Source organism: Schistocerca piceifrons, chromosome 1 (genome assembly GCF_021461385.2).
Source record: "Schistocerca piceifrons isolate TAMUIC-IGC-003096 chromosome 1, iqSchPice1.1, whole genome shotgun sequence".
In the NCBI taxonomy this organism is placed as follows: domain Eukaryota; kingdom Metazoa; phylum Arthropoda; class Insecta; order Orthoptera; family Acrididae; genus Schistocerca; species Schistocerca piceifrons.
In genome coordinates, this window is record NC_060138.1 from 18,430,819 (window position 1) to 18,443,906 (window position 13,088).

At 40.0% G+C, this 13,088-nt stretch overlaps 1 protein-coding gene across 3 annotated transcripts in view; it reads left to right on the forward strand.

Annotated features, from left to right (window-relative positions):
• Positions 1-13,088, forward strand: part of LOC124790607 (serine/threonine-protein phosphatase 2A 56 kDa regulatory subunit gamma isoform) — a 322,070-nt gene that overhangs the window by 193,334 nt on the left and 115,648 nt on the right. For all 3 annotated transcript variants that reach the window (XM_047257796.1, XM_047257797.1, XM_047257798.1), the window contains one exon: positions 2,019-2,218. In XM_047257796.1, the coding sequence (XP_047113752.1) occupies positions 2,019-2,218 (200 nt within the window). The remainder of the gene's footprint in view (positions 1-2,018; positions 2,219-13,088) is intronic.

Here is a 13,088-nt window from a genome sequence, read left to right on the forward strand (position 1 = left end):
ATGACATCCGACTGCTGTTACATGGCTTGTACAGAATAGGTGCAATCATTTTGTGCCTTTGGATACAAAGCCATGCTGGCATTCTAGGAAATGGGTTTGTGGATCAGCTGTCTGATTCAGCCTTCAAAAGTAACTGTTAATGCATTGGACATACCAAGTACAAATATGAACGTATATTCTGACAGTACGACTGACACACTGTGAAGTGAGTATGAGAGTATGAGGGGTCCAACATATGCTTGTCGACTGCCCAGATCAACCTAAATTTGTGCTTGATACATGGAATTTGACTGTTGTATGAAATTTATGTAATAACACTTGCGCGATTGGACCTGCTAAAGTGTTAGTTTTAGGAATATTAGATCTACAGCATAAGTAACAGCTTGTACAATCCATACTACGGGTATGGCAGATTATGCTTCTATTGCAAGTGTGGTATTAAAATAGCCACAAGAATGTGGCTACTATAACAAATTTGAAAATTTTTACCAAGATATGTCTCAACAACAATGTAGTCGAATTAAGTCGGGTGATGCTGAGAGAATTAGATTAGGAAATGAGACACTTAAAGTAGTAAAGGAGTTTTGCTATTTGGGGAGCAAAATAACTGATGATGGTCGAAGTACAGTGGATATAAAATGTAGACTGGCAATGGCAAGAAAAGCATTTCTGAAGAAGAGAAATTTGTTAACATTGAGTATAGATTTAAAAGTCAGGAAGTCGTTTCTGAAATAGTTTGGACAAGAAGAGAATAGAAGCTTTCGAAATGTGGTGCTACAGAAGAATGCTGAAGATTAGATGTGTAGAATACATAACTAATGAGGAGGTATTGAATAGAATTGGGGAGAAGAGGAGTTTGTAGCACAACTTGACAAGAAGAAGGGACCGGTTGGTAGGACATGTTCTGAGGCATCAAGGGATCACAAATTTAGCATTGGAGGGCAGTGTGGAGGGTGAAAATCATAGAGGGAGACCAAGAGATGAATACACTAAGCAGATTCAGAAGGACGTAGGTTGCAGTAGGTACTGGGAGATGAAGAAGCTTGCACAGGATAGAGTAGCATGGAGAGCTGCATCAAACCAGTCTCAGGACTGAAGACAACAACAAACAATGTCTCGACAGTTTAAATGTGGTTATAGCTGTTATAATGATATTACTATTTAGCTTTTTTCCATGCGAAGCATACTCGCAACTGCAATTAGCATTGGAGAAAGTGCAAAATAAATGTTCATTTGTTCAAAGCGCTACTAAATTCAACTTTAAATTTGCAATTCAGCTTTACAGTTGCTTCTCATATAATTATTATACGTGTTCTGGCTGCAACAAAGCCTTTTCCTTTCACAGTTTATTGCTGTTTTTATAATTGTCTATCTGCATTTTGTCTCTTCATGTATAAAACCTTTAATTGATCTGTTTGAATAGTTCAATTATTTGTACACTTACATGCATACACCTAGTTTTAGACAGCAGTCACAAACCACATGTAGTATAATTGTTGTTGAAGGTAAAATTACCATAAACCACAGGGGATTACTAGACACAGTCATGTTGCGGAGCACATGCCCTTCCCTTCCTCTGCCAGTTGAACTCTCCTCCAGCCAGTTCCAGGGGGAATTAAATAAGGCTTAACGCAAACTCCAGACCATGGTGCAGCTCGATGCTTGTCATGTTAACAAACTTGGCCAGGTTTGAGAGAAGTGGTGGGTAGCAGAAAAAAATCCACGGACCTACAGATCCGTAACCAGTACATAACTACTGAGCCAATTGCTTTTCTTAGTCTCGGGGTGGAAATCCTCATAACGAAGTACGTTTCGACACACAGTTAACTGGTGTGCCAACCATGTGGCAATAAATATCTTTCTGAATTGGTGGAAGCACAACTCACAATGTTCTAGCCTAGTAGAAGTTATACAGCAGAAGTGAGGTATTAAAAACCTGACGTATCACCTGGTTTCACAGATACGCCTTGTGCAAAAATGTATATCACATTTATGATTGTCTTGTTACTTGTTCACAGATGCACCTGCCAATGAGAGGGAACAGCTGTTCATACAAAAAATCAGACAGTGCTGCGTGTTGTTTGATTTTGTGTCGGACCCACTGTCTGACTTGAAATGGAAAGAAGTGAAAAGGGCAGCACTCCACGAAATGGTGGAGTATGTGAGCTCGCAGAGGGGTGTCATCACGGATGCCATCTACCCGGAAGCTGTCAACATGGTATACACTTCCTCTGATTCTAAACAGTATTTGTGTGTCTTTTTTCTTTGTATGAACAAGTTCCGAAAATGCCGACTTATGACTGCAAAACACTGTGCTGTGCGCCAAATATCTGCAAAAGCAAAACTGACACACACGGAGAACTTGTGCGGCAGACCGGGAGCTGCTCTGTCGGGCATTTTGAAATTAAACAAATGACACGGCCTGGTAATAACTGCACTACTGCATGCTGAAGTGTTGAGTCACAAAGATCAGCAGTGCCCAGTCACAAAACACTTAGCAACCTGAAGCCTTTGGGCATCTCGGCTTTACAGAACTGGCAAACAGAGTAATTGAGAAAAAGTCAGTGTGTGTTACACACACACACACACACACACACACACACACACACACACACACTCACTCTCTCTCTCTCTCTCTCTCTCTCTCTCTCTCTCTCTCTCTCTCCTCTCTCTCTCCCCCCCCCCCCCCCCCCCCTCCCCCCCATATGGGTCAAACAAATATGTTGTGACCATTAGTGTTGCTCTTTTCTGTACGTGTTCATTATATCCCCTTGTTAGTCCTATTTCATTTGGGTCCTACACACTTTTCTAGGATGGATTGCACAAGTGATTTGTAAGCAATCTTCTTTTTACAGTGATTGCATTTCCCAAGTATTCTACTAGTAAACCAAAGTCTACCACATACCTGAGCCTATGTGATCATTCCATTTCACATCCCTATAAGGTGTTACACCCAGATGTTTGTACGAGTTGATTTTACACCCAGATGTTTGTACGAGTTGATAGACTCCATATGTGTCTCATTGATATTACTGTCATGGGATACTAACATGATTGATTCTGTGAAGTTTGCAATTTTATATTTCTGAACATTTAAAGAGATTTGCCTTTCTTTTCACCACTTTGAATATTTCTTTAAGACAGTACTTCATTATAGATAACAGCATCATTTGCAAAAAATCTGATGTTACTACTAACATTTTTCGCAAGGTAGTTAGCTTGAAATCTTAACAACAAGGGTCCCAATATAATGCCCTGGGGCACACCCAAAGTTACTTCTACATCTGATTATGACACTTTATCGAAGGTAACTTGTTGTGTCCTCCAAACCAAAAAATCATCAATCCAATCACAAATTTTGATCGATACTCCATACGATCATACATTTGATAGTGTGTGGATGTGATACTGAGTCACATACTTTCTGGATCTCAAGAAATACTGCATGTGCGTGACAGTCTTGATGCAAAGTATTCTGTATGTCGTAAGAAAACTGTGAGTTGGGTTTCGCATGATGATGATTTTGGAATCAGTGCTGGTTGGCGTGGAGGAGGTCGTTCTGTTAGAGATAGCTCTTTAGGTTTGAGCCCCAAATACGTTCAAAAGTTTTACAACAAATTGATGTCAAGGATACTGGACGATAGTTTTTAAATCACTTCTATGTGACCTGCAATTTCTTCCAATTACTAGACATGAAACTTTTTAAATTTTTTTTCAAGGAATCAATGATTAATTATAGTTAAGAGGTACTAACTCAGCTGCAAATTCAGTATAGAATCTGATAGGGGATACCATTGGGCCCTGGAGTTCTCTTCAGTTTTAATGATTTCAGCTGTTTCTCAACACATCTGTTACTAATGCTCATTTGACCATTTTTTTAAAAGTATTATGAGGAGAAAGTTGGGCAGGTTTTCAGAGTTTTTCTTTGTGAAGTAACATTTGAAAATGGAATTAAGCATTTCAACTTTTGCTTTGCTACCCTCAGTTTCAGCTCGTCTCGTTTGCGAGTGACTGGACATGAACTTTGCTGCCACTAGTGGCCTTTACATGTGACCAGAATTTCTTTGGGTTTTGAGAAGATTGTTTGACAAAATTGTGCTACAGTAGTCATGGAAGGTCTCATGCATTGCTCTCTTAATAGCCAAATGTGTTTGATTTAGTGTGTCTCTACGTATAGCCTTTATGCTTCGTTGTACATCTATTATGCAGTAGTATCTGTTTCTGTGGAAGTTTCTTTACAGTGATTGTATACCATATGAGCTCTCTCCCATCTTGAACTATTCTAAGCAGTATCCACTGCATAGTCAACTATTCTTTAAAACTAGAGCCATAGCTCCTCTGCATGCTTAAGTAAAGTTACGCATTGAGATTTATATAGGTTCAACTTTATTTGCTGTTGTGAATAAGAGCTTGTTACATTAAGGTTGATTGCTTTCATTACTCAAATATGGAACGTCATATGGGGGAAATAATTCCACTTTCCTACCCAACAAGAAAGTAGGAGCAAGTTACGTCAGTGTGTAGCCAGCAATGACCCAGGAGGATTTTCAGTCACCCAAACACCCACCATCACACAAGAACAGGATCGAGCCTAATCAAATTGGTGACATTGTCATACATGGTTCTCTGCCTCAAAAGATACATAATTTACATTTGAAAGCCCACACAGTGTGTTGTAAAACAGTTCCCTCATTTTGGAATCAGGTTTATAATAAAAATAAAAGCATTGATTCTATAATTGATTTTCAAGACATTGCACTAAGAATGCAATATTAACTTTAACAACAGCAAACAAAATGCTTGCACTCATGGTCACCAGTATCCTCATTAATGAGAGAGAATTTCCAACAAAGACCAGAGAAGAGGTGCAAAACTTCTGTGACATGCTCAAGCAGACAATAACCTATGTGAACAAAGACAGCACTAAGATACTATTATGCCCAAGTCAAAGAGGATAAATATACCAAGATATGCCTTTGATACTGACACCATAGGAACATAGCAGTAGGAAAGGCCAGAGACTTCCTGTACTGTGCAGACAGCATAACCTCATCTCTAAATCCACATTTTTCGAAAGGAGTCCATGAAGGGTCATGAGGCACGATAGAATAGACCAACTGACAAAAACACAATGTATGGCATTGAATACTAGACTGAAAAGCACCTCAGTGACCTGAAAATTAAGACGCTAGGAAATAGTTACACAACCAGGTGTAATATAAGGAAGTGAAACCATTTTCAAAACAGATATCACTGCAGGAACAGACAGAATACTCAAGACAGAAAGAATAATGATCAGAAAATACATAAGTTGACAAAATTCCAAAATTGACAGCAGTCATATTTTTGTGATAAATGTAAGTATTTGTCAAAACAGCAGGTTAATTCGAAAAAGTTTGTTGTATTTGTCCAGTAGTCAAAAAGCTGAATCCAGGAAGATAGAAATGGAAGCCACACATGGGATTGATTGGGCAAGGCTTAGTGTGAAGGTTGAGCATGAATTTGTTAATTAGGTAGTTAGCTTGTTCAGTGGATCATTTTGCATGATAAATCATAACAACATGAACAAAGTCATTCAACATTCACATTGCAAATTAATTTGTACGTTGTAATTGCTGAAAATTTGTAATTTTTTTTAGAAAAAAAAGAGAGATACAGATATGAAATGATAGTTTCTTTCCCACCACCTTTTGCACATTACGTTAATGGAAATTCTTCTATGGAATAGGAGGAGTTGTGAAGGAGAAACTTTCTCAACTTGTTTTCAAATTTTACTTTGCTGTTTATCAGACATTTTATAATACAGGTGACTCATGTATTTAAGAAAGATAAAAGAATGACCCACAAAATTATAGACCAATACCCTTAACGTCAGTTTTCTTCAGAATTCTATAACATATTCTAAGTTCGAATATAATAAATTTTGTAGAGACTGAAAAGCTTATGTCCAAGAATCAGCATCCATTTTAGAAAGCTTCGCTTTTGTGAAACTTGGCTAGCCCTTTTATCACATGATATATTGCAAACTATGGATAAAGGGAAACAGGCAGTTTCCATATTTCTAGTTTTCCAAAAAGCATTTGACACGTGGTCCCACTGCTGACTGTTAACAAAGGTTTATTTATTTATTTATTTATTTACTGTCCATATAACAAAAAGTTTTTGGAAATTGTCAGGAAAATTTAGCTTACATTACACATATACAGTGAAATATTTACATTTTTTCATAACGACATATGGATCAGACACATGTTTATACACACTATTTTTCAAAAGGGCACGACAAGTGGATTCCTCTATAGTGTAACAAAATTTAGCTTATATTTATAATAATAAAGTACACATAATACAGTATATAATTACATTCTTTCATACCTTTGATAGATCCGAGACATTGTCTATATACACTGTTTTCCAAGATGGCACTAAAAGTCCTCTATAGAGTAACAACACTTCTCTATTAATAATTGCTTCAGTCTACTCTTAAGCATATTTAGATTTGCTTTCTTGAGTTCACAGGGTAGTGCATTGTAGAAAATTGCTCACATTCTATGTGGGCTATGGTCCGTTGCCTTTTTTATTGGTCACAATTCTATGAAAATTTTCCCTGCCCCGTGTATCATAGTTGTGTACATTACTGTTTGTCATATTAAATTCAGGATTTTGTTTCACAAACATGACTGTCTGCAGTATATACATGGAGTACACCGTAAGAATTTTATATTTTCTAAAGATGTCTCTACATGGCTCTCTCTTCTTTACCTTGGCTACCATTCTTACTGCTTTTTTTTGTAATCTAAAAAGTCTTGTCTATATAAACTGCTGATGCCCCACCTGAAGGTGCGGATGAATCAACCCAAAATATGTTTGGCTTTAAGTATCTGGTCCAAGAAGGCTGAGACCCGTTTCAGTAGATACACATTTCTACTGATTTTCTTGCAAATATAATCTACATGTTCTTTCCATGATAAGTGTTCATCAACAACGATGCCCAAAAATTTATGCAAATTTGCATATCCAGGACCCAATGGGGATGTAAATACAGTATCAGTTATGGCAGCATTATAACTGAGGATGGACTTCATTATTAATGTTTTGTCTTTATTTACAAGAAGCTTGTTTACTGTAAGGTATGCGGACAGAGTATTGAAACTGATCTCGGTACTGTTAGCTGCAGACTGCATATCACTGCCACAGCTGATGAAGGATATGTCATCGACGTAGCTTACAACCATGCAATTTTGGGGTTCAAATAAGTTATTTACATATGCAAGAAACAGAAAAGGCCCTAGAATGCTTCCTTGAGGCACGCCACATTGAAGTGTCCTGAAGATTGATTTGGTTTATAGAAGGTGCTCATTATTTTTATAAGTTAGCTTTACACACTGTTTCCTGTCTTTCAAATAGGAGGTAAATAGTTTCAAAGCTAATCCTCTCAACCCATACTCTTCTAGCTTCCACAGAAGAATGGTATGATTCACAGCAGAGCAAGGTTCGAGCATGCGGAATAGGTTCCCAGACATGTGAGTGGCTTGAGGTTGAAGACTTCTAAAGTAATATAACCCACTATGTTCTCCTCGAAGACCGGTGTTCGTCGGAGATAAGTGCCCCAGGGAAGTGTGATAGGACCATTATTGAATTGAATTGAATTGAATTTTATTTGATCCTGTAAGATTACATCATGTACAGTAATGTACGTGTAATATAGGACATGTCAAAGTATTAACATTCATTATCACTTATTTTTCTACACCTTTAGCTTACATTTTTACAATATTGATAATGAATAATAATATATACAAATTTAGTGGCATAAGAATTCGGCAACACTGTAAAACTCTTTTTTGGTGAAGTAGTCCTTAAGTTTCTTTGGAAAGTCATTGTCAAGTACACTATCATGCAGGTTTTTAGGCAGACTTCTTAGTAGTCTGATACCAGAGTACTGGGGTCCTTTTTCTAGCATTGGCAGTCGGTGGGGTATGCTCTGTACTTCAGTCTTCCTTCTTGTATTGTGGGTGTGTACACTAGCATTTGTAATCCAGTCCTCACTACCTTTTGTAATGTACATAATTGTTTTGTATACAGTGTGTTACAAAAAGGCACGGCCAAACTTTCAGGAAACATTCCTGACACACAAAGAAAGAAAATATGTTATGTGGACATGTGTCCGTAAATGCTTACTTTCCATGTTAGAGCTCATTTTATTACTTCTCTTAAGATCACATTAATCATGGAATGGAAACACACAGCAACAGAACGTACCAGCGTGACTTCAAACACTTTGTTACAGGAAATGTTCAAAATGTCCTCCGTTAGCGAGGATACATGCATCCACCCTCCATTGCATGGAATCCCTGATGTGCTGATGCAGCCCTGGAGAATGGCGTATTGTATCACAGCCGTCCACAATACGAGCACGAAGAGTCTCTACATTTGGTACCGGGGTTGCGTAGACAAGAGCTTTCAAATGCCCCCCATAAATGAAAGTCAAGAGGGTTGAGGTCAGGAGAGCGTGGAGGCCATGGAATTGGTCCGCCTCTACCAATCCATCGGTCACCGAATCTGTTATTGAGAAGCGCACCAACACTTCGACTGAAATGGGCAGGAGCTCCATCGTGCATGAACCACATGTTGTGTCGTACTTGTAAAGGCACATGTTCTAGCACCACAGGTAGAGTATCCCGTATGAAATCATGATAACGTGCTCCATTGAGCGTAGGTGGAAGAAACTAAAATGAGCTCTAACATGGAAATTAAGCGTTTCCGGACACATGTCCTTATAACATCTTTTCTTTATTTGTGTGTGAGGAATGTTTCCTGAGAGTTTGGCTGTACCTTTTTGTAACACCCTGTATATACAAGGATGAAAAAGTTAAGATACCTAACTTCTTGAAACAGTTTCTGCACGTTTCAGAGGTCTTTCTTCTTAAAATGGTCCTAGAACACTCGTTTTGTCTCTCGTTTGAGTTTCCCCACACAGTCACTCCATGCTGTAAGTATGGTTCGAAAAGTCCATGATACACTGTACACAGAAGGTTCTTGTCTGCATACTGTGATAGCTGCATCATTAAGAATATGACAGAGCTCAGTTTCTTACAGACATTATTAATATGTTTTTTCCATTTCAGTTCATTATCCACAAGAATACCTAAGAATCTAGAATACCTAAGAATCTAACAGATTCTACTTCTTCCAGCCTTGTTCCATCAACCTCTAAATCTATGTCTACAGCCTTCTCCTTGTTTTTAAACACTGCATGCATAGTCTTTTTTTAGATTTGTAACCAGTTCATTTTCCAGCAGCCATTGAGCTGTGACATTTTCAAATATGTGTGCTCTTCTCTCAAGCTGTTCCATATTTTGGTCACTATTTAGTATTGTCATGTCATCAGCATACAATATTTTCTTTTCTTCTTCCTCAACACCTATATCATTAACAAACACGTAGAATAACAATGGCCCCATCACTGAACCCTGCGGCACTCCATATTTGATGGGTTTGGTTTCTGATTGGTATGAGTTTCCTGATGATACGTACTGCTTGCGGTTGCACAAGTATGATTTTATCCATTCACCTGGTTGCCCTCGAATGCCATAGTTGCCTAATTTTTGTATCAGCATTTCATGGTCAATGGTGTCAAATGCTTTTGTAAGATCCAGAAACATTGCAGAGATAATCTTTTTCTCATCTAAGGACTGTAAAATGTATTGTTAGACTGTCAATTGCTGATTCTGTAGATTTACCCTTTCTGAAACCATGTTGTGAGGGTATGAGAACGTTACGTTCGTCCAAATAATTAACTAATCTAAAAACAAAGATGATGTGACTTCCAAACGAAAGCGCTGGCAGGCTGATAGACACACAAACATACACATAAAATTCAAGCTTTCGCAACCAACGGTTGCTTCATCAGGAAAGAGGGAAGGAGAGGGAAAGACGAACGGATGTGGGTTTTAAGGGAGAGGGTAAGGAGTCATTCCAATCCTGGGAGCGGAAAGACTTACCCTAGGGGGAAAAAAGGACAGGTATACACTCGTGCGCACACACACACACACACATATCCATCCGCACACACACAGACACAAGCAGACATTTGTAAAGGCAAAGAGTTTGGGCAGAGATGTCAGTCGAGGCGGAAGTACAGAGGCAAAGATGTTGTTGAAAGACAGGTGAGGTATGAGCGGCGGCAACTTGAAATTAGCGGAGGTTGAGGCCTGGCGGATAACGAGAAGAGTGGATATACTGAAGGGCAAGTTCCCATCTCCAGAGTTCTGACAGGTTGGTGTTAGTGGGAAGTATCCAGATAACCCGGACGGTGTAACACTGTGCCAAGATGTGCTGGCCGTGCACCAAGGCATGTTTAGCCACTGGGTGATCCCCATTACCAACAAACACTGTCTGCCTGTGTCCATTCATGCGAATGGACAGTTTGTTGCTGGTCATTCCCACATAGAAAGCTTCACAGTGTAGGCAGGTCAGTTGGTAAATCACGTGGGTGCTTTCACACGTGGCTCTGCCTTTGATCGTGTACACCTTCCGGGTTACAGGACTGGAGTAGGTGGTGGTGGGAGGGTGCATGGGACAGGTTTTACACTGGGGGCGGTTACAAGGGTAGGAGCCAGAGGGTAGGGAAGGTGGTTTGGGGATTTCATAGGGATGAACTAAGAGGTTACGAAGGTTAGGTGGACGGCGGAAAGACACTCTTGGTGCAGTGGGGAGGATTTCATGAAGTATGGATATCATTTCCGGGCAGGATTTGAGGAAGTCGTATCCCTACTGGAGAGCCACATTCAGTCTGATCCAGTCCCGGAAAGTATCCTGTCACAAGTGGGGCACTTTTGGGGTTCTTCTGTGGGAGGTTCTGGGTTTGAGGGGATGAGGAAGTGGCTCTGGTTATTTCCTTCTGTACCAGGTCGGGAGGGTAGTTGCGGGATGCGAAAGCTGTTTGCAGGTTGTTGGTGTAATGGTTCAGGGATTCCGGACTGGAGCAGATTCGTTTGCCACAAAGACCTAGGCTGTAGGGAAGGGACTGTTTAATGTGGAATGGGTGGCAGCTGTCATGATGGAGGTACTGTTGCTTGTTGGTGGGTTTGATGTGGACGGACGTGTGAAGCTGGCCATTGGCCAGATGGAGGTCAATGTCTAGGAAAGTGGCATGGGATTTGGAGTAGGACCAGGTGAATCTGATGGAACCAAAGGAGTTCCCTCTTTCCTGATGAAGCAACTGTTGGTTGCGAAAGTTGGATTTTGGGTGTATGTTTGTGTTTGTGTGTCTATCAGCCTGCCAGTGCTTTCGTTTGGTAAGTCACATTATCTTTGTTTTTAGATATATTTTTCCCACTTGGAATGTTTCCCTCTATTATATTCATATCATTAATTTGAACCCAACAATTACGTTTGTTATTGTCACTGTTGGATTTCGAATTCTTTTCTGTCATCTTATTTTTTCTTTCTGTTTTTCCAAGTAGTTTCACTTTGTATTAACCTCCTCCTCATTACCGAATCTACCATACAATTTTATCTTGCCTATATATACTCAATAATACGTAACCCACTTCCAAACCATAACCAAAAAAAATTTTTTTTTTCCGCTTTCATCACTACCACTGCTATAAAATCCACCGTTTTCAGTTCACAAACAGTTCCTTTCACCTATTAAACAACCATTTCGGCTAGTTCTAATAACTTTTGCTTTATTTCCATTTCCATTTTTCTCACATCACTGATCATTTTTAGCCGCTTCCCACAGGTTTTAACGTCATTATTTCTTAGTCAGACAATTGTCAGCCTCATTCTCATAATCTGTCACCACAAAACCACTCCTTTCAATACATTTACATGCAGTTTTTTCGAAATTTTCCCTAATTTCTCCACCCTTTAATGTGTTTTGGCGGCAACACAACCACCTAACCTCTGTGCACATCGTTGTCTACCAACCCAAGTTCACCACAGGATCAACATAGCCCAGCTTAACCATAACTTTTTCACCTTTTTTCACACCAGATCTCCAGTTGCTTTCTAGTTCACCTTTCTCTCTCCCCATATATTTTTATTTTCATTTTCATTTCAGCCTCATGTTACACTTTCCACCTTCTAATACCATGTCACCCTCACAACACCCCCACAACGACCCCATTAAGTTTTATTTACATTCCCTCCGCAAACATGCCTTCGCCCTAGCCAGATTACGCTGCCATATTTTATTTACTCAGGCTTGTCTGACATTTGGCATTACCCCCAAAGGCCTCACACTAAAGTTCCCATCTCTGGCTGCAACCCTTATTTCTATCAGTCCCTATACCAGTTCCAAACTGAACAATCCATTGCCCTCACCCACCTAATCCTTCACCTACACATCAAGTCAGCCAATGAACACACCCGTCAACTCCTATCCTTAACAAAAGTCCTCAATCTTTCCTCTCCCACATCCACACCGGCTGTTCAGAGCATCCTCCTACAGGCCAACCGCAAATTAGAACAGCATGCCACCCTCCACCTCAAAAAAACTATCCATCTCCTGGTTTCCCACCTCCGGAAAGGCAACTCACTCACCCTTCACAACCTTTCCAGCAAACCTCAACCTCCTCTCATTGCACACAGGCCCAGTCTCTCCCATCTACTCAATCTCCCACTTCCAGCTCCACTCCCTCCAAAACCTCAAAATTCCAATCAACGCAATCTGGAACCACAACACCCCAGTTCAGTAGTTAACCTTTCCTCGAAACCTCTCTCCCAATCCGAAACCTCTGTCTTATCCAAAGGACTCACCTTCAGCCCCACTCCCAGATTCAACCAAACAGCCCTCGTCAAAGATTTACTGTACTACACTCGTACTCTCTGCTGGAAATATCACTTTGTCACAAAGGAAAATGATCCTAATCCTACTCCTAATGATCGAACTCCCCAAGACACTATCCAAATTGAACCCTGCCTGGAACAGTTCCGTCCTCCGTCACAGCGGGACCCATCTCCTCTTCCTCAAAATCACCCTCTCAAAACCTTCCAGGAATTTCTGACTTCCAGCCTTGCCTCTCAATCCTTCTTAAAAAACCTTAATCCTACTCCCAACATCACCACTGCTGAAGCCC